Raw genomic sequence first — 21,841 nt, 5'->3', positions numbered from 1 at the left:
TCGCTTCCAGCCCCGCCCGTCCTCCCACCGAATGGTCCTCTTAAAAAAAAAAAGAATCAGAGCAGCATCCCGTTTTCTCTATAGTGAAGCTTTCCGAGTTCAGTTCACGGAAAAAGGCCCCTATACTCACGAAGGAAGAAGGAGACATTAATATAGGCAAGGGGTTAGATCAGATGACCTCTGAGGTTCCTTCAGATTTTTTAATGATTCTTTTTATCAGAGATTTGGGGTTTAAGAAAGACCACAAGCTTCTAGACCCCCAAACCCCAAGTCACTGCTAGAAGGAATCATAAAAGTTGGAGGGGGTCACAGAAGCCATCGAATCCAACCTCTGACGCTTTTAGGCTGAGGTTTTAATACTACTGTATACAAATTAACTTGAATGTAGCCCGTCGCTTACAACTTTAAAAGGGAGATTTAAATTGCGTGTGCTGTGAGGGAGTGGGCGGGCGGAAGAACACGGCCCCCTCTTTTTAGCATTTCGACTGGCTTTGTTTGCAGTTTTAGCTCCTGGAGGAATCATATTGTCACGCAAATGGAAGCCGCTCAGCCATATTCGCCTGGAACCCAGAAGTGTAGTTATGATGCTAAACTTTAACTTTCTGTGGTCTTTTCGTGATGCCTCTGAGTCCTTTAAGGGGATTTATGTTGACATTAATATAATAAACTTAGATTCATCTGGACAAAATTTACTTTAGGACAGATAATGGCTTTTACCAAGTTTATGTACAAGCGAGGAATCCATGCAAGGAACAGAAGTAACACAGCATTTTCTGCGCTGCTAGTTTTTACAGCGCGTTCAGGACCCTTCCCTTGTGCGGGCGGACGAAGGGCTTTTGATCTTCTAAAGCTGGCAATACAAAAACGTGGAAACTGGATCGCGACTTGACAGGTCTGTGAACAGCCTACTTGCCAAGCGATTTTGAAAATCCGCTCCCCAGATTTTCCTCATAGCCTCAGGGTCGGGTGGAACTGAGAACGGGAAGGTTTCCTTCCAACTGAACTAAAGTCAGGTCATTAAGCAAGACAGCAGCGCAGAAACATCGCAGGGTGCATAAACGAACAGGTAAATGAAATATGGCAAAACGGGTTTGGCGCCATGAATTTGATTTACTTGTTTTTTAAAGACAATGGTTGGGTTTTTTTTTTGTAAAACATTTATAGTATTACTCAGAAGCAAAAGCTCAAAGGTCAGAAGGGATTGGAGGGTTGGGAATCAACAATATCATACTTTAATAATGTTATTTTGTTCTCTGCTCTAAAGAGCAGAACTGATATTTGGAATTATTAGGAATTTAAAGTTGACAGATCATTTCTGGAACAGCAGAGACCTCTCTCTTTATTGTTTCATCCAAAGGTGCAAATTGTACCCTCAGTTACATGGAAGCAAAACTCCGTTAGTGTGGCTTACTTCTGAGTAAATATGCATCCGATCATGATGCAAGTCCACATACACGAAAATTGTCTGGCATTCCAAGTTCTATGAAAAATGGGTTAAGCTTAGGCTTAATCTGCTTAATTCTGCCTGCTCAGAATTAAGTAAAAGTGAAGTCAGTGGTGGTTACTCCTAAGTAGGTTAGGTTATGATTTTGGCTGCAGAAAAATGGAAGAAGGGTGCAGAAGGGTCAGGGACAAATGCATAGAGGATAGACTGAAATGGCTTTACAACATTTGTTAACCTGGTACCCTCCAGATACTGGCTGGGGCTGATGTGGTAGTCCAAAACATCTGGGGGGGGGGCACCAGATTGTTGTTGGTGGTGTTAATAATAATGATAATATCTGTCGGTGTTTGTAAAAAAACAAAGGTAAAAAAACTCTTTGAGAAAGAGTATTCTTGTAGAGTATTGCTGCTTTTATTCTTAAAGTCTTCTTCTCCATCCAGGACCGACAGCTTTTTACACACACCAAACACAACCATCTTTCTACCATCCATCCAACCAACTCACACCCGACACTAACATTGACCACTCTATATACAGTGGTACCTCTGGTTGCGAATGGGATCTGTTCCGGAGGCCTGTTCACAACATGAGCAGAATGCAACCTGCATGTGCGCGGGTCGTGATTCGCCACTTCTGCGCATGCGTGTGACGTCATTTTGTTCGTCTGCGCATGCGCGAGCGGTGAAACTCGGAAGTAACCCTTTCCGGTACTTCCGGGTCGCCCTGGGACGCAACCTGAAAATGCTTAACCTGAAGCAAATGTAACATGAGGTATGACTGTAAAAAGGAAAAGGGACCCCTGACCATTAGGTCCAGTCGTGGCCGATTCTGGGGTTGTGGCGCTCATCTCGCTTTATTGCCCAAGGGAGCTGGCATACAGCTTCTGGGTCATGTGGCCAGCATGACTAAGCTGCTTCTGGCAAATCAGAGCAGCGCACGGAAATGCCATTTACCTTCCCGCTGGACCGATACCTATTTATCTACTTGCACTTTGACGTACTTTCAAACTGCTAGGTTGGCAGGAGCAGGGACCGAGCAACGGGAGCTCACCCTGTCACTTGGGATTCGAACCTCAGACCTTCTGATCGGCAAGTCCTAGGCTCTGTGGTTTAACCAATTTTTAGCCGTGACAATATCCAACCTTACTAATGCATTGTTCTTGTTATTCATTGGTTCTTGACTTTATTATTTTGCATGTTGTCAGGTGATTGGCAGGTGGGGCCCCATTCACCTTTCAAAATGGCCTGCAGGGGTTACAAGGAAACATAGGAAACTGCCTTACACTGAGTCAGACTGTTGGTCCACCTAGCTCATTATTGTCTACCCTGACTGGCAGCATCACTATTGGTATTGGCTGTGTTTGCCGAATTTGCTGTTGCCAGATTGTCTGAGACTGTAAGGAGGAAGGCTGCATAAAATTTGGCGTAATAAAAATCAGTGAGATGATAATGGCAATGGAGTAATAAGCTCTTTGTGGAAGTCTCATTGAAAAGAGTAAAATAGCAACACATGAGCCAGAGTCTCCATACTTGATTTTGGAACGGCATTTTCTGAAAGCAAAGCTTTGTAAAGCCATCCCATTCTGCAGTGCTGCAAGACAGATGAAGGCAGTTTTGTTCAGGACGGTTGACTGTATGAGTTTGGTGGGGTTTCCCTGGTATTTTAAGCTGACTTTTTTTTTTCAGACAAACAAACAGTATTTATTCACACTGACAAAAAAATACATATAATATCCCAAAAAATAAAAACAGTACAAAAAAAGAAAAGAAAGAGAAGCAAAGAATAAGAATTGTAAATAATACACCCATGTGACTTCCCTCCTCCAATATTCATCCTCCTTTAAACGTTAGATTGCATCTTGACTTGGTTGTTTTAATTATTTACCATGCTGTTGTTTTTTGAGAGGTTTATCATTATTGTTGTTGTTTATTATTGTTTCATTGTGCTTTGAATGTTCTCAACCACTTTGACTTCTACTGGGATATGTTATGTTAATCGAAGAATAATAGATATATGTGGCAGATGCTCTTGGGTTTTCCTGAAACAAAATGAAATGGTCATTTTTATTTTTAGCATCTTATGACCTATTGGAATATGAAGTCAATGATTTGGCTAAATGAAGCAATGGAAAAAATACATACTTCCTTCCTTACAAACATCTTTTGCTTCTTCCCTTCTAGACATCTGTTTTACCATGGCTGCTGTGGACAGCTTTTCCTTCTTGCTCAGAGAGATTGGGCAGGCCTGCAGCTGTGTCATAGAGACATTGGCTTTCATTGGAGCCTTCTACATAATGAAGACATCCCTCACTGTTGCAAGCAACACGTACTGTCTGATCAGGTTGTATTTCATTCCTCGGCTGGTCAGCAGGCCTGATTTAGTCAAACTGTATGGAAGCTGGGCTGCTGTAACAGGTAAGAGACAGTTGGAGCACACAGATTCTCTAGGGTTGCCATATTTCAAAAATTAAAATTCCTGACACCTGCAAAGTTGTTGAGATTTTTTTTAGGAAGACCCCATACTGACATAAAAATGCATAAGCCCTTTGTAAACGCTCTATCGGTTGACTAAGTGAATGCATTTAGTCTCAGAGTCTAAAAATGATCTTCGTTGCTCTCTCGATCTGCTCCAGGTTGTACCTCAGGCATCGGGAAGTCCTATGCTAAAGAGTTGGCATGCCACGGGGTGAATGTTGTCTTAATTAGCCGGAACAAGGAGATGTTGGAAGCTCTTGCCAAAGATATTGAGGATTCCTACAAGGTCGAAACGGAAGTAGTTGTGGCAGATTTCAGCAGGGGCCGCCAGGTGTACCCTGCCATCAAGAAGGCCCTGCTAGGCAAAGAGACTGGCATTTTGGTGAATAACGTTGGAGTGTTCTATGATCACCCGGATTATTTTGCCAATTTGACAGAGGATAAAATTTGGGATCTCATCAACATCAATATTGGAGCAGCTAATATGATGGTGCACATGGTGTTGCCAGGAATGGTTCAGAGAAAGAAAGGCGCTATCGTGAACGTTTCTTCTATGTCCTCTTACCACCCCTCCCCACGAATGACGGCATATTCAGCCTCCAAGGTGAGTTTCAAAATATAAAAATATATGTGTTCTCTTATGACAGGTGGGGAACCTCCAGCCCTGCAGCCCTGATCAAGCCCACAAGGTCTCCTTGTTTGGCCTATGAGGCCATTTCAGCCAAGCCATAGCCACCTGCCCTTTACCATGGTGCCTGCAAAGTCCCTTTCAAAGCTCTGTTTTGCCCTGTGCAGTGAACGGGGCTTCTGAAGATCCAGCAATTGGCTGATCACTGCATGTTCAAAGTGCAGGGCACTTGAAGACCCATGCAGGCAATATGCTCCTTTGGCATCTGCCCACCTGTCAAACATGGCCTGCAAAGGGGGAGGGAGATAACAATCTGGCTTGCCAGGCTAGAAAGGCTTCTTACCCCCTATCTTATCAGAATCATTATTTCTAAGAGATAGGTATGAATCCTTTCTCCATGGAAATGTTTTTTTCTGTTTCTGTGGATAAGGATTTTGAGAACTAGAAGTTTTTGAAGGTGGAGTGGGAAACCTCAGGTCCCAGGATAAGTATGCAGCTCTCTGGCCCTCAAACCTCTTCTCAGACCATCGCGCACTAGCCCTGCTTTGCACGCCCTTCAAGTGTTTTAAAACAGCTGGAACATGTCCTTGAAGTCTGATAATTCCTCATCCTTGCTGCAAAGGCTCTGGCAGGGTTGAATTAGATGCCTACAACTCCGGCTCAGAGATGTATAGGAATGGAAGGCAGGATAAAATTTAAAGGGTTCAGGAGCAGCCAGGGCGGCTTTTCTGCTTCAGGAATGTATTGGCTTAAGCGTTCTACTTTGCTCCAGTGAAGGCAGCTTTATAAATTGAGGCTGCAACCCTATACACACTTACATGGGAATTTAAGGGAACTTATTAAAGAGGAACTATGTACAGGATTGCTCTGTTAGCTGAATGGTAAAGCGCTGGTGTGCGTTTCGTAAAGGAACCAACAGAGCAATTCTGTACATGTCTACTTAATGGTAAGCTCTGCTTGAGTTCAATGGGACTGACTCCCAAGATAACTGCAGCCTAAATGTGCAGTAGCAGTGTTCCCCAATCTGGTGTCTTTCAGATGTTTCTGCTGGAGCTGATGGGAATTGAAGTCCAAATCATCTGGAGGGTACTTGGTTGTGCAAAGCTATGCCAAAGCAGTTATTATTAAGTTGCAATTGGCCAGTTAGCAAGACATACAGAGCTGGGGATGGGTGCTGATTTGGTAAGGCTTTGTTCCATAGCCATCTATGTTGCGCCTTGCATGCGTCGGTCAAGAGAGGTTGTCTAAGCTGCCAATGTCTGTTCTCCACACCTTTTCCCCATGTTAAATCCAGAGAATCTTAATTGTCTGCTCTTAACCTTGACAGGCTTACCTGGACCATTTCAGCCGATCGCTTTATTATGAGTATGCTCCCCAAGGCATTTTTGTTCAGTGCTTATGTCCAGCTTTCGTCTGCACCAAAATGTCAAAATACAGCCCCACGTTATCCAAAAAGAGCTTGTTTGTGCCTTCTGCAGATGAATACGCGCACCAGGCTATTGCCACCCTTGGACTATCCAGAAGGACTCCAGGATACTCCCTCCATTCAATCCAGGTAATATCATTAATTCAGCTGCTTCTGTGTTACATTTTCTCTTAACTTTTCTTAACTTGGTGGCTGAACCATGCAGCCTGGATTGGTTTTAATGAGCCGTTTGAAGCAAATGTTCACCCATGATCCTGGGGAACGTGATCTTGGAGAAGGGATGTAGCTCAGTGGTAGAACATCTGCCTTGCCTTCACAAGGTCCCTAAATTTAATCCCCAGCCTCTCCACATAAAGCTGGGAGAGACTGTCTGCCTCTGAAACTTCTAGTCAGTGCAGACAATACTGAGCTAGCTTCAGTATAAGGCAGCTTCCTGTGTGTGTTGACCGTCAGCTAATGCTCTTGAAACCTAATTGCTTACCGTATTTTTTGCTCTATAAGACTCACTTTTTCCCTCCTAAAAAGTAAGGGGAAATGTGTGTGCGTCTTATGGAGCGAATGCAGGCTGTGCAGCTATCCCAGAAGCCAGAACAGCAAGAGGGATTGCTGCTTTCACTGCGCAGAGATCCCTCTTGCTGTTCTGGCTTCTGAGATTCAGAACATTTTTTTTCTTGTTTTCCTCCTCCAAAAACTAGGTGCGTCTTATGGTCTGGTGCATCTTATAGAGCGAAAAATATGGTAATTTTATTGCTGTGTCCTGTTTTGTTTATTTTATTATAGAGTTTTATTTGTTTAATTCTCATTTTCTTAACAAAAGAAATAAAAGAAGCACAGAAAGCAAAGTGCTGTTCTTACATTGCAACCTGTGTATGATTCTCTGTGTTGCAGGCCAACATATTTTTCTTTCATGAAGCTGTCTTGACTCTGAACCCAGAGACTGTGGTACTTTGTGTAGTATCTTGTGGGTGGGAAAATGCATCTCTTCCCTTAGTGCAGGGGTGGAGAACCTTTGACCTTCCTGATATTGCTGAGCTGCAACTCCCATCATCCCCAGCAAACATGGCCAATAGTCTGGAATGATGAGAACCGTAGTTCAGAAACACCTGGAGGGGTAAAGGTTCCCTACACCTGCCTTAATGCATCAGTTACTGCTCTTAGTACTGCACTGCATACATTTTTATTTCTTCGGAACCATTTACACCCTACTTTCCGCCTCCTTAAAGGAAGTTGCTCAAAAGAGTTTGCAAATCTAAAAGCAAGCATACAAACAACACATGCCCCACCATTAAAACACAAATAATCAAGCTAGGAGCAGCAGCAAATGAAGAAAAACACAAAGGGCAGTACTCAATATGTTAACCAGTAATGGGCGCTTGAAAGTTTTCAGTTTGCAATGCAAATGAAGAGGAAGATAGCTGAACATCTTAGGGCAATGAGTTCCACCTATGGGGTGCCACCACATATAGAAGACCCTCGCATGCTCAGCCACCAATCTTGCCACAGAAGGTACTGGCAAATGCAAGGATGGCGCAACAGGGTGGGGAGATTAACAGAACATGTGACAGTGCTTCAGAGTCCAAAGTTTACAGGAGAGGTGAGGAACCTCTGGCTCATAGGCTTACTTAGGTCACCCAGGTCCCATTGGGCCCACATTTGATGTCCTATATAACATCAGGTACAGGGTAAGTAGAACATAGCTGGACCAAAGGGGCTTATGTGGTGCTAATCACCAGATTGTTGGTGCAGGCAAAAAGGGTCACCTGTCATCATTGTAATGCCAGGTGCTTGACCAGGGGTGTGTGCACCACCCGATACTTATCGTAGCCTACAGGAGGTGGGATAGACAAGGACGCCATGTTAGCTGCAATAACCCATGCAAAATGTTGGCTTTATTAAGTTTTAACATTTTTTATAGCTGAAGTGCTCAAGTAGTAAACTTCCCCAAAGTTCTTTTTAAAGAAAGTATAAAACCAGCATATTCGTGTCTTCTGCTGCACTTCCATCCCTTAATATTTTTTTTTAAAGAGAATTAATAGTTGGAGGGGGGAAGAGTCATAGCTCAGTGGCAGAGCAGGTGATTTCCATGCAGAAGGTATCAGGTTCAATCTCTGGGCAAGGCTGGGAATGTCCCTTGCCAGAGATCCTAGAGAGTCACTGCCAGCCAGTGTTGACAGTATTAAGCTAGATGGATCAGTGGTCTGGCTCTATAGAAGGCAGCTTCCTATATTATGAACTGAAAGGAAGGAATGGGAGATGTGGATGATTCACTGTCTGAAGGAGACTCTTCATGTTAGATCTTCTTGGGTTTTATTTCATGCTGATATTTTAATCTTGTTATTGCTTGTTGCCAAAGGAATACGTTTATGTGCTAATTCTAACCTGTGTTTCCTCTCTTGTCTTCCAGGGTTTTTTTGCACAGATCATTCCAGAATGGCTCTGGGTTAGGGGAATGAGCCAATTGGGCACATTTTGAAAAAATGCAATTTTGCGAGGAAAAAACTACATTAAAAATATCAGCTGGAGAACAGATAACATCTAGCAGCCTAGTTGGACAGTTACCACAAAACCCCACTCTCATTGGATGGATTTTCTTCAATGATAATGATGATGATGATGATATGTACCTTTTAAAAGAGACTTCATCTTGCTTCTATCTCATTGCAGGGCCCATCAAGAATGTTACGCAGGCAGTAAAAAAGAACCCTGTTGTTAGGAAGCTGATATTCTTTTGTATGATGTCTGTGGGGTCCTGATTTTTACATAGTACTGAGTTATTCTTTCTGACTTGGACATGAGTGGGCAATCCTGGGGTCCCCTGAATGCTAAAGAAGTTGAATAGGATGCTTGGGGACTGAACCCCCATTAAGAGCTGGCAGCAGAGAGAGGTCATGTGGTGCATAGCTTGGTGCCCTCCAAGTGGTTTGGACTGCAACAGCTCTGCTGACTAGGACTGATGGGAGCTGTAGTCCAAAGCATCTGGAGGGCACCAGGCAGACAAAGGCTTTTTCTACACTGAAACTGGGTACTGCTCTTCAAGTGGAGTATTCTTGACTTCTTCCCTGGAAGCAACACCTGAAGCAATTTTCTAGATACTGTGATTTTTAGTGACTCCCTTCTATCTGTGTGGTCTCCTGTCAGTGTGCTTTGTAGTGCTCTGAGTTTGGAGCTGTGAGCACTGATGAAGACACCTGCTTTTTTGTATCCAGAGAAGACTGGTCTCCCCAGCTAGAAATAATAGTACAATATATTGTTTGTCCATGAAATGATGCTCTATAAACTCAAATATTGAATTATACTATGTTTCAATTATATTGAATTCCGCAAATATATTTAGGTGCCTGTCTTCATTCAGTGTGTGGGAAAATGTGTTTGTGACATTTAAAAGATGGATAGATAGATAGATAGGTAAAACCTGTATTCAGAACAAACAAAATGTCATAAAAACATGACAAGCTTTCAGGTTCTCCTCATCAGGCAAGATGTTACATGAAGCAGCTTGGGCAGCAGAGGGAAAACAAGGAATTGGAAAATTAAACTGATGCTGTAGCCATGAGATCAGGTTATAGACTACCGGTAAATTCTAAGATGGAGATTGCTGGCTGAATAGACCCTTCCCAAGTTCTGCAGATACTGGCTTACATAGGATTCTAGGATGAAGAAGCAAGTGCTGAGTTATTTAAGCAAAACTTTAATTGACGCGGGCCATAGCTTAGTGGTAGAACAACTGCTTTTCATGCAGAAGGTCTGAGTATCAATCCCTGTCACTTCCAGGCAGGGTGGGAGAGAACCGTGCCTGAAATCCTGGAGAGAGGCTGTTTGTCAATGTCACAATTCTGAGCTAGGTGGACCAACGATCTGATTCAGTGCAGTTCCTATGTCTTCAGCTCCCCAACTACGTGGGCACAGGATTACATCGCACGTGCCCTTAGCTTTGCGGAACTTCCAAATAATGCCTAGCCATTTGCGCATTTAAAAGTGCAAGGGCTCCGCGAGTCTCCCTGCAAGGCTCCCTATCCCACCATGCACTTAAGGCGCAGATTTCTTGTGGCGCCGTCAGAGCAAAGGACTTCTGTTTACGTCTTCCGAGAGGGCAGTTTCGATTTCTTTGACGGGACCAACGAGGCCTCCGTCCGTTGGACCCGCAAACGAGCCCGCTAGAGCCCCAGAGGCTCCTGGGAAATGTAGTCCATCGCGCCCGCCCGCCCTCCGAAGCGAGGGCCAGCGGAGACTACAAGTCCCAGCGTGCGCCAGGCTCGCGTTCATGGACGGCGGCTTCTCCTCCGCAGCCCAGGCCAGCTGCTTGGTGTGGGGTTAGCGGGGGGCTGCGGGACGGGAGCCGTACTCGCCTCACCCGGAGCTCCGGACCCGGCTGCCAGGGGAGGCCGCTACGCCCCGGGGCGCCCTGCGGAAGCTTTGGTGGCCGGTGGGTCGACGCGGGCGAGGGAGCTGCTGGAGGGGGGCTTCGGGCCCGCAGGGACGGGGAGGAAGGGGGAGCAGCCGCGGCGTCTCCGTTCTGTGGCCGCCTCCCGGGCCTCCCTCTCACGGAGCAGGGGGAAGGAAGCAGCCGGAGCCCGGACCGCCGCTGGTTTCAGGGGGGTGGATTTGGGGGGGGGGGCAGCACCGGGCGCAGCGGATCCCGCTCCCTTGTCCTCATTGACTTCCTAGCGCTGAGCGGCCTGGGAATTCGCAGAAGCCGAAAAGTATTATTATTATTGTGGTGGTGGTGTTTTTTAAAAGAGCGTTCGGACCTGTCACACCCAAAATCGGGTGAAGGCACGTTTCGGTCGGACGACTTGATTCGCCAAGGTCTGGGGCACCCCAACATCGAGAGAGGCGCCCACCTCGGGGGCTCTCGTGTGGGGCTTTGGCGACGACGTCTCGAGGGGTGTCTGAGCCCGCAGAAACCAGACAGAGCAGACAGTAGAGGATTACGTATATTCACACCCCACCTTTCCTCCAAGGTGGCGTGCATGGTTCTCCCCCGCTTCACCCTCACAGCCACCTTGTGAGGGAGGTGAGGCTGAGAGAAAGTGAGTGAGTGGGCCGAGGTGACCCGGTGGGGGCCTGTCCTCGCTGCGCATTCGCTTGGCGCTTGGCGCAATCAGCTCAAGGGCCCAAAGCCAGAGTCCAAGGCAGGTGGAGGCTGTTGCTGTCCTTTCCCTTTCCTCTGCCCAGTGATAACTGCAGAGGCGTGTGTGAGTCAGTTGCCCTGCCTCCTCAGCCTGGACATTGTCACCGCCTCTGCTCCTGGATCTGTAATGGTGGTGGGAGAGCCTGTGCATCTGAGGAAAGAAAGATAGCGCTTTATCAAGGGCAAGATGGATGGAGCTACCACTTTCCTCCTCGGTGAGGAGTTGCTTTTCACCTAGACAGCCAGAATCTGCATACACAGAGCTATAGAACTCTAATCAGAACTGTAAATGTTAAGAGCTTACAGTTTGCTTTCACTTCCTCCCTCCTGTTCCTTTTTCCTTGTGTGTCCATGCCTTTTTGAGATTATGAGCCTGAGGGCAGGGTCTGTTTTGGCGCTGATTTGTGTAAGCTACTCCTAAGAGTTTTTTTGGCCAAAGGCTGGGGTATAAATGCTTTAAGTAAATAATAAAAACACTAATGTCTGCTCTGGGCTGCACTGCACAAGGGTGGGGGGTAACCAGGTGGAACACTTTCCCCTATTTATAGCTTACATGTTTTAAAGCTTTTTTTTGTAGCCCACTCTTGTCAATAAAGGCTTCCAAAGCAGCATACAGAAATAGATATTAAGATAGTTTCTGCCCCCAGGCATGCAATTTAAAAGGGACACAATGCACAAGTGAAAAGGGATGTGGAGGGAGAAAGAAATAAGCATGATCAGACATTTTTTTTACAGTTCTTGTAACTGTGAGCTAGAATGAAAATAGTTTATATAGTCTACTCTAGTGGAATGGCTGCTGCAAAGTGACAGTTTGGAAGGCAGCTAGCACCTCAGCAGAGATCATGGAAGAGTGCTGTTTCTCTTCTCTCCCTCTCCCCCACATAGAGAAAGCTAGCATATCAAGGAAAAGTACCTTAAGGTAGTGTCTCCCCTGACCTGGCAGCTTTTGGTAGATGGGGAATATGAAAGCATATTCAATAAATAAACAAACCTGACAACACAGAAAACTAGCTTGTCAGCTAGTGTGGTTTAGTGGTTGAAGTGTCAGACCAGGAATGGAGAGACCTGGGTTCAGTCCCTCACTTAGCCACAAAACTCACTTGGTAGTGTTGAGCCCATTGCCATCTCTTATGGCAATGGGCTCAACATTTCACAGGCATTATGAGGATAAAATGGTGATGGTGGGGAGCCATGTGTTTGTTCCACTTCCTTTCAGGAAATATGGCATATAAATGTAATAAATTGTTTTCTTAGCAGGGTCTTCACTTTGACCTAATTTTCATTGTGTAGATTTTCTAAAAAAAAAAAAATGCATAGCAGAGGGTTCAGTGATACTAGGTATCCTCTCATTTGCATTTCTGAAGTAGTGCAGTCCAGCACAGGTTTACCACAGCAGCAAGAAATGGAATTCTATTAATCAGCATTTACTTGTTTTCTTTGATTAAATTTCCCTTTTGTGGGATGTATGAGGGCTAAGGTTATGTTCTAAAATGCTAAATCACCCCCCTCCAAAAAATAACCCTTGTAAATGTCCTATGCTGGTAAGCAGCTAAGCACACCTACGCAGCCTTCTTGAAGGGCGTGAGGCAGAAAGCAGTGGAGGTTCCTCCTCAGAGATAAACATCATGCAGGCATGGTGTTGTTGTTGTGTGTGTTTGTGGCTATGACAGTGTATGAGTGAGAAAGAAGGGAAGCAGAAATTCAGTATGGTTGGAAAACATGCTGGGGTCTTAGGATAACTTGCGGATATACTCAAAAACATAATGCATTTAGCAGCCCTTAAGAGGAGACGAGGCAAGGAAATGAAAGGAAAACACACAATATATCTCTCCCCCCCACCACCTTCTGTTTCTTAATTGCCAGATCTCCCTGCTCTCCCTGTGGTCTTGTTCTCACTAAAGTTGTAAACCATTTCAGATTGCAGTTGGAAGCTCACCTGACAAAATGGTTCTCTGCACAAACACCTTGCCTGCATGTAATTTGTGTACAAGGAGAACCATTTTGTCATGTGAGCCCCTACCTGAGAAATATTTTGTCTGGTTTAACAACCTACTCTGATCAAGAGATTATCTGTTTTCTCCTAGAAGATGTTTACCCATATGTAGTCTATATATAGAACAGTTCTGTATGTTTTGGCTGCAAGAGAACTCCAAACAGAAAGAACCAGTGTAGGTTCTGAGAGGTTTAAAAGTGTGCTCAGTTCAGTTTTAGTTTAAATGAGGTTTTATTCTGTTGTCTCAAAAATATATATATATTGTATTAGTTACTGTTCATATATTGGAAAAATTTGGTGTGCATTTTAAATAGCTACTACAATACATTTGCTGCTGCTGATGTGCAGATTGCTTGCATATAGAAAACTAGCCTGCCATGGAGAAGGTTAGGCTAGGATCCTTCCCTCTGATACTTATTTTTCTATGTTGGATTTTTATTTTATTTTTTGTATAGAGGAACATAAAGTTAGCTGCCACCTGATGTAAAATCCAGGCATATGTTTTGCACTTTAGTGTGAAATTGCAGCGTATTTTATTACCACCTTGTGGTTTGTCAAAATATTAAATTAGAAAATATTTCATTTGTGTAATTGGATGTTTATTTTTGCAGGGTGCATTGCTAAAAACACCACCCCAACCCAGCAACAAAACAGATCTTGGCAATTCTGCTTTGGCCTTACATCACCTATCCGAAATGGAGTACAGGACTCAGCTGTTGAATCCTGAGTGACAGGATCCTTTAATCAAAGATGGAGAAAAAACGCAGAAAGAAATGAGCCTGTTTACTGGGCTTCACTGGTAAAGACCATGAAGGCAAGACTTCTGCTTCTCTTGGACAAAACCTTAAGACTATCCACTTAAAAAGGCACCGTTTTCTGAAACCAAAAAGAAAAGAGGGAACTGATTCATGGAAAAACAACATGTAACTTGATGCATGGAATTTTGAGGATGAAACCTTATTCCTTTATGACCATGAGGCTTACACACACCTGGTTGTTCCTGACTGCGATCCTTCTCTGCGGCAAACAACATCTGGGGACCAAACTAGGGAATTCTTCTCATGAGAGCCACCTGTGTTCCGAATGCTCCCGTCTTACACTGAAAGTGGAATTTTCTTCGACGGTAGTGGAACATGGTAATGAGACTTAACATTTATGCCAGTTTTAATTGTAGTCCCTGGGAAATGCCAAAAGATTTTTTCTTCGGTTTTTTAATAAAAACAATAGTTCAGGGGAAGGATGGCTGTCTGGACAGGCCCTCCTATCTTCTGTGAATTTCCCCAACCCCAATCCCTCTGCTCAAATTCTGTGTTATGTGCCATGATCTGTGCTACATCACCACAGGCTAAATTGAAACCAGGGGTCTTCCTTTTGAGAACCTCATTATTAAATTCTGGTTGTTGTTATGCCTTGGTATTGTACTTGGTTATGCGAGCTTGGATATTTTAGTTTGTTTTTTGTAAAGTGGGACAAAGGGTTATAACGCAGCTTTCTCTGCAAATGCCATGCTTGCAACTTCTGATTCAGATGTCTTTTCTAATGTGTGGTGGTCTCTTTGCAGAGTATATTGTGGCTTTCAATGGTTACTTCTCAGCCCAAGCCAGAAGCAAATTTATTTCAAGAGCTCTGAAAAGCAGTGACATAGAGAACTGGAGGATTGTACCCCGTAACAACCCAGCCAGTGACTACCCCAGTGATTTTGAGGTGATCCAAATCAACGAGAAACAGAGAGATGGAGTGCAGACACTTGAAGATCATCCCAATATCAAACGAGTTACCCCCCAAAGAAAAGTATTTCGCTCGCTCAAGTACACTGAAAGTAAGTAGGCTCAGTCATTCTTCCAGTGAAGTGGCAGGAGATCATTGTATTTACTTAAATCTTATTATTCTGCTGCTTGGACAATGTGATTAGTTTTTAAAACATTTCAACTCTCCAATATCTAGCTGACCCAGCATTTCCCTGCAATGAAACCAAATGGACACAGAAATGGCAGTCGTCTCGTCCTCTGAGAAGGGCAAGTTTGTCGTTGGGTTCTGGATTTTGGCACGCAACTGGCAGGCACTCAAGTAGGCGTTTGCTGAGAGCCATACCCCGGCAAGTCGCTCAGACGCTTCAGGCGGACGTTCTCTGGCAAATGGGTTTTACAGGTATTCTGAGATTCATGGAAATTTGTACCCTTGATCACAGAAAGAATAAGGCTGCTCACTTGAGTACATCAGTGTGCAGCTCATTTTTCTGACATGGTGCTTTTGTTGTGGGAATGACTAGCAAGTACATTCCTATGAGCAGAAAATATACCCTTGCAAGTAGTCTTCCGGAGGATCTGTATCCCTTAATAAGGTAGCACATTCATACCACTGACTTGAACTGGTCCAGTAGTCATTATCTCTTTCCAGGGAGCCCTAGGAACTGCAGCTCTCAGAAGGCCAAGGTTAGGGGTTTGAAGCATCCTCCCCAAATTGCAGTTGTGAAATAATATCTTTTGTGTTATTTCTCATTAGCCAACTTGAGTTCCTAGGAAAGCAGATGATATGGAAGTTTTAAAAATAATAAATACATTCTTTGTGGAAACCATGACAATATAAAATGGAGATAAGTTTCTTAATGTATGTCTAGGTCCCTGTAGGCTAGTTCTTGTGACCTTTCCTTTGGGAATATTTTTATCTTGAATATTTTTATTCAAGCTGTAATACATACCTCAGAAAGCAAAGTCAAAATAGTGCATAAGATTGTATTTGCCATTGCAACACATTTGAGTGGCTTCTCTGCATAAATATTGATAATCATTTCCAGAATGCTAATACTCAAGTGGGGAAAAGGATATTTTTTATTTTTACAATGTAAAGCAATAAAAATCCTTTAAATTTGGCCCTGCTGAAGTGTTCTTAGTACATTATTTAGGCTCAATGAAAATATGTAGCAAGCTTTGTATGACTTGCTAGCTGTTAGGAAGAGAAAACATTTTACTAAGCATTGGATAAGATTTATGCACCTCTTAGTATCCATTTGCATTCAGGAATATGTTCTTTAGATTACAAAAGAAACGTCTCTTGCTCATCTGTAATTTTATAAATCTTTATAAATTTTATAAATCTGGTTCTGTGTAAATAGGTGCTGGTGTAAAAGTGGCTGTCTTTGACACTGGACTTAGCGAGAAGCATCCTCACTTCAAAAATGTAAAAGAGAGAACAAACTGGACTAATGAGAGAACCTTGGATGATGGTGAATTTCATTATTTCATTATTTTATTATTTCATTACTAGGGTTTGTTCCACACAAAATGAATTGTCATTTGTGTGCTACAGTGCTATATAGGTAAGGCTAGAATGCAATGTCTGTTCCTTAAGGTCAGGGAGGGAGAAGCTCCAGATGTTGTTGGACTACAATTCCCAAGAGCACAACCCAGTGCTCCAACAAACATGGCGGACTGCATGTTTCTCACCCCTACTTTAGGGCTCTCGGGGTTCCTTCAGTGCAGCTTGTGATTAGTACTGGTGTTTTTAATTCGATTCTGCATTGTTACTTTTATTTTGCTATACAAGTGGTTTCTGAAGACAGGTCTGTGTGTCTGTACATTTATTAAACATTTATTTGTAAAAGCCTAAGTCATTTTTCAGCCATCAAAGCGGGCCTTGGAGGCATGTGATCTAGTACATTATTATAATTCAAGAAACATTTAAACCCGACCATTACAAATGCAGCACATGGTAAAAATTGTGAATTTACTCCAGCTCAACATCACTTCATGTGGCACGTGCACCTCTGTCCTCTGCCAGTACTTCTGAAACAATTCAACTTTCGGTTGAATTAAGTCCCAAGTGCATGTAGGAGCACAATATAAATCCTTACTTGGAGGTGCCATTTAAACATGCCACTTCTAAATCAGCAACCCTGATCTAGAGGCTGTTTTGTACATGTGGGTGCATGTACATATGTACATATCGTTCCTGTGCATAAAATGGCTCACAGCCGTATTGGGGAGTGTTCTTCAAACTCATCCCCATTACAGGAATCAGAGTGCTTATGAAACCGTGGATTGGGATCACAATATTCTAGACGGGTTAATCTTATTGTATACAGAAAGGGTTTCCTTGTCACATTTAAAATTGTACAGCTGGTCATTGCTGGTTTATTATTCATTGTGGCATCCGTGTATGGAGTGCTTTACAGGGCAACATGAGAAGCATCCCTTCTCTGAGGAACTTTATAATCTAACTATAAGGGAGGAGAGACTGCAAAAGCACATAAGAAGAAGCCTGCTGGATCAGGCCAAAGCCCCATCTAATCCAACATCCTATTCTACCAAACGCCAACTGCTAATAGGACCTGAGTGCAACTGCACTCACTTGTGATTCTCAGCAGCGTATTCAGGGGCATACAGTCTCCTGACAGCAAGGTAGAACATACCCATCCTGTCTAGTAACCACTGAATTTGTGGTTTTCCTCCCTGAATTTCCCAGTCTTTTAAAGAAGAGGCGGCTGTGTTAAATATCTGTAAAAGCGATGTAGCGTTTTGAGCTTTATTTTAAAGCATTGTTTATGTTCAACAGGTCTGGGTCATGGGACTTTTGTAGCGGGTGTGATTGCTAGCATGAGAGAATGCCAGGGATTTGCTCCAGACTCAGAACTGCACATATTTAGAGTCTTCACTAACAACCAGGTATGCTGCCTCAGATAACATCAGTGCAAGTTTTGTAAGATAAGATGCTTCATTATGCATGCTGTTCAGTTTGGTAACTACTGAAGACTTTCAATCTAGAACATTCAGATGAACATATTTTGAAATCACCTACAGCAATTCTCAAAGAAGGTTTTGTTTTTATTATGCAATTAACTCGAGTTGTGTTTTAAAAGCAAAATTGTGGCTCTATAAAGTAATAATTGAGAATGCTAAGAGCTATGTGAGATTTTTTGGGTTGTGACGTGGTTTGGGGGGGTTGTTAATTTTTTTTCCTTTTCTTACAGTGCTTAGTGTTTTAAATGAGTTTCCCTCCTAAATAGGTCTCGTACACATCTTGGTTTCTGGATGCCTTTAACTATGCGATCTTGAAGAAGATAGATGTATTAAACCTTAGCATTGGAGGTCCCGACTTCATGGATCATCCCTTTGTCGACAAGGTATGTGTGAAGTGGAGGAAAGGCCTGGGTAGCATCCGATTGTGGCTTTTGTAAATGTATCCTGCACCTTTGAAGCATTCGGGTTAATTTTGTAGTGCCTTTACAAGTATTACTGTACAGTAATACCTCTGCGAATGTCAGCCTCGTCTAGCGTCCATTCTGGTGAACGTCTGTGGCAAACCCAGAAGTGCTGGAACGGGTTACTTCTGGGTTTGCAGCTCGCTCATGTGCAGAAACGCAAACCACTCCGTGCACAGACATGGCACTTTGCCCTGCATCCTTTTCGGCTAGCGGCCGGGGCTCCGGAACGGATCCCAGACGTAAAACAAGGTACAACTCTATAGGCATTGCAGAATAATCCCGAGTAGCCCTTCTGCAAATGGAAGGGCTCCTTCTGTTCACATAAAAAAGACTCCCCCCTTCTTTGCTGTCCTAGAGGTTCACCCAAGCCCCTGAAACAGATTTTGGGTTGTAGGTAGGTTCAGGAGGCTGCTCAGAAAAGAAAAAAAAATGGCAGGAGCATCCCATGGGGTCTTAGGACGTACACTATTATCTTTGCAGCCATGCTTTCCTCTAAGGAATATTCAAAATAGGTCGGTGTTCACATGATCAAATGCTCCTCCTCCAACTACAACAGATCTTTCTGCAGTGGAAACTGTCATGTCACAGAGAAGTTTATCCCATCCATTTTTCTGTGTGGAAATACTAGGTTTCTTTGGAAGAGAGTTACCCACCTTCAGTGGTGCTGCCTAAACAGAAGTTGATTATGTCAGTGAGAACTGTGGCTTAAAGGCTGCTTGAGTTAGCACTAATAAATTTGTATGTGGGCCTCAATGTGGAATTGGAACAGCAGGAATTTATTTCACATTTCCTCCAGGCAGCTTGTGTTACAATAGTGAGATTTTGGAAAGATTTAAATTTAAGGTTGTGGTTCTTGACAATACTCCTTTACAGCAATCTGGTATCCATTTGTTGAGTTCATTCATTCCAACTCAGTATCGATTTGTGTAGTTACTTTGAATTTTAGGTCACAAAATGGGTCTCTCCCTCTCCCCCCCCCCTCTGTAGGGGTGTCTAACCTGGTTTTCCTTTGTTTTCATTGTTAGCATCTCCTGAGAGATACAAGCAGGTACCACCTAGAGTAGTATGTTACTGATTGGTTTCTGAGACTCTTAGGGAGGGGGTTATTCGTTTGTAATTCTGGGTTGTAAAGATTATGATATATCATCATCATCACTTGTTAGTATTTTTCAGCAATCTAAGTTTCTTAATTTTCCAGGTATGGGAGCTGACAGCCAACAATGTGATCATGGTCTCTGCTATTGGAAATGATGGCCCTTTATATGGGTAAGTGCCAATGATGTGTTCTTTCAAAGTAACATCCACAGATAAAATAACACCTTTTCACTTCAGAAAAAAATGTAAAAAGATGGGTTTGTTTCTATGGCAACAGAGCTCATTCTGATGACAGGTACTTAGCAAGGCAGGTAAGGTTTAACAAAGTGGCTTAACAAACATTTTATGATTGTATATTTTATTGTTGCAACCGATCCTGGGTCCTTTTAGGAACGGGTAGGTAAGAAATCTAATAAAATAAATAATATATGTTTTATAAGTCCTTGTCTGACTCCTTGATTCTAAATCTTGGTTGAAATCGCTGCTCAGCTGTGAAGCTCACCAGGTGATCAAGGCCTGTTCTCTTATGTGTCTCTCTCATAAAATACCTGGGAGGATTAAGTAAAGGGTGGGAAACAGAACTATGTAGATTTGTTCTCATCTTCTTGTCGAAAGCTGAGATAGGGCTGTGATAAATAACAATTCAACACTAATTTCAGCACACTCAACAATCCTGCTGACCAGATGGATGTGATTGGAGTAGGCGGCATTGACTTTGAAGATAACATTGCTCGGTTCTCATCAAGGGGAATGACCACTTGGGTAAGCATCTTCAAGCATGAGCAGCTTTGGGAAGCATGCAAGACCTACTTGTTCGGTGCAGGGTTAAGACAGGAAAGGCTGTGGGAACTTACTCAATCTGGATTGGCTTTTACTTAGCTTTGCTAATTTTCCAGCCCTGCCTCCTCTTATTCCTTGACTTGCGTCTTTGGGATTGCCTATAAATTTAAATAAGGAAATTCGCATAAAAAATCAATATAATCAGAAAAATCAGAATAATGGTTAGGGCCCATTATTCGTAAGTAGGAAATTGTTTATCATTATTATGGGAAAGTTTTATATTGCAAAGATGCTGGGAGACACAGTGCATTGTGACTGAATAAATTTACTCATGATGATGTTGCACCAGCAGTAATGAATTGAGTGCATTTATAGTAATTTCAGTCCTCTAGTGCCAGAAGAACTAGAAACCCACTGTTTTTGCAGCTTCATGTTTTAATTAAAAAATACAAATATGTTTATAAAAATGTTTGTATACATAGATAACATTGAACATAAAAATAAATTCAACATGCAGAATCTTTCTCTGTTAAGTTTTAAAATCATCTTGTTGATGATGCATATGATACATTAATACTACAGTAACATCTCAAAGCATCCCAAAGTTACCTTTTGATTCAGGAAGTAGACAGTTTTCCTTGTAATATGCAAACAATAGTTTTCAAGTTAATAAAAAAATCTTGCTGTTGTCCTTTCTTTTTTGTTTTCTGATAGCAGCAGTGAGTGTGTGTGGTGGGCGTATAGTGACATTCAACAAGAAGCATCGGCAATCATCTCAGAATCTGAAAAATTGTGGCCAATGCTGAGTTTATAAAAGAACAGCAAGATTTTTGCCTATTGTTTTGGAGCAAGCTTTGCCAACCTAACGACCTCCAGATGTTTTTAACTGCAGCTGTGCTGGCTGGGGTTGATGAGAGTTGCTGTGCAAAACATCTGGAGGATACCAAGTTGGCAAAAGCTGTATAAATAACAGAAATTCTTTTGTTTTCCTCCCAAGGAACTGCCTGGAGGTTATGGCAGAGTCAAGCCCGACATCGTTACTTACGGCTCCGGAGTAAGAGGTTCTGGCATGAAGGGTGGATGCCGCTCTCTCTCTGGGACCAGTGTGGCCTCACCTGTGGTGGCAGGTGCTGTCACCCTGCTAGTAAGGTAAGTGCTTAGTGAGAATGCAAGCACCACAAAGGTTTACTTAAATAAAGATGAATTGGCTTAGTGCAGGGATCAACAGCTTTTGGGGGCCTATGAGTACATATGCAAACTGAAGAAACTGCTGTGGACAGCACATGGAAGCATACCACAAGTTTTTCTGCTGACTACAATAGGATGCTGTTTCCACAAACAATTTCAGCGGGGGGGGGGGAGTGGGAACCCCGTGGGGACCAGGGAAGGCCTCTGTGGGCACATGTGTGCCTGTGGGTACCATGTTGGCTAGTCCCAGTTTAGGAACAGTAAGCCTCAATTAGCCATGAACCCCCCCCCCCGAAGCTGTTCTGGAAACACAGCATGCTCTGGGATTTCAGAGTAAGCAGAGTTTGCAAGCAAAGTGACTTGCTTGATGTTGCTGCGAGTTAGTGGCTGAAGGGGGATTTGAACTGAGGATATTATGGCTTCACAGGTTTCAAGTTCAAAGGATAGCTGTAGGTTTAACATTTTTAAGGAATTGTTACAAT

At 43.2% G+C, this 21,841-nt stretch overlaps 2 protein-coding genes across 4 annotated transcripts in view; both read left to right on the top strand.

Moving 5' to 3' along the window:
• Positions 1-21: 21 nt before the first annotated feature.
• HSDL1 (hydroxysteroid dehydrogenase like 1) lies at positions 22-9,319 on the top strand. Of its 2 annotated transcripts, none has more exons than XM_083749996.1 (5): positions 22-1,066; positions 3,625-3,858; positions 4,077-4,522; positions 6,025-6,101; positions 8,377-9,319. In XM_083749996.1, the coding sequence occupies exons 2-5, from the start codon at positions 3,639-3,641 to the stop codon at positions 8,423-8,425; spliced, it is 792 nt and encodes a 263-aa protein (XP_083606122.1). In that variant the 5' UTR covers positions 22-1,066; positions 3,625-3,638; the 3' UTR covers positions 8,426-9,319. The 2 variants fall into 2 exon arrangements, with proteins under 2 accessions (XP_083606122.1, XP_083606121.1); XM_083749995.1 differs by having other exon boundaries at positions 915-1,066; positions 5,874-6,101.
• An 801-nt stretch (positions 9,320-10,120) lies between these two features.
• Positions 10,121-21,841, top strand: part of MBTPS1 (membrane bound transcription factor peptidase, site 1) — a 30,953-nt gene continuing 19,232 nt past the window's right edge. The window contains exons 1-10 of one of the 2 annotated variants that reach the window (XM_083749896.1): positions 10,121-10,395; positions 13,708-14,232; positions 14,658-14,915; positions 15,041-15,244; positions 16,209-16,319; positions 17,648-17,757; positions 18,099-18,215; positions 19,495-19,562; positions 20,051-20,153; positions 21,169-21,320. In XM_083749896.1, coding sequence (XP_083606022.1) covers positions 14,028-14,232; positions 14,658-14,915; positions 15,041-15,244; positions 16,209-16,319; positions 17,648-17,757; positions 18,099-18,215; positions 19,495-19,562; positions 20,051-20,153; positions 21,169-21,320 — 1,328 coding nt within the window. In that variant the 5' untranslated portion in view covers positions 10,121-10,395; positions 13,708-14,027. The remainder of the gene's footprint in view (positions 10,396-13,707; positions 14,233-14,657; positions 14,916-15,040; positions 15,245-16,208; positions 16,320-17,647; positions 17,758-18,098; positions 18,216-19,494; positions 19,563-20,050; positions 20,154-21,168; positions 21,321-21,841) is intronic. The other variant, XR_014566990.1, reaches the window with a different exon arrangement.

The sequence above is a fragment of the Podarcis gaigeae genome (assembly GCF_964106915.1).
Source record: "Podarcis gaigeae genome assembly, chromosome: 8".
Lineage (NCBI taxonomy): Eukaryota > Metazoa > Chordata > Lepidosauria > Squamata > Lacertidae > Podarcis > Podarcis gaigeae.
The sequence above is the reverse complement of the archived record's forward strand: the minus strand, read 5'-3'. Positions and strand labels throughout refer to the sequence as shown.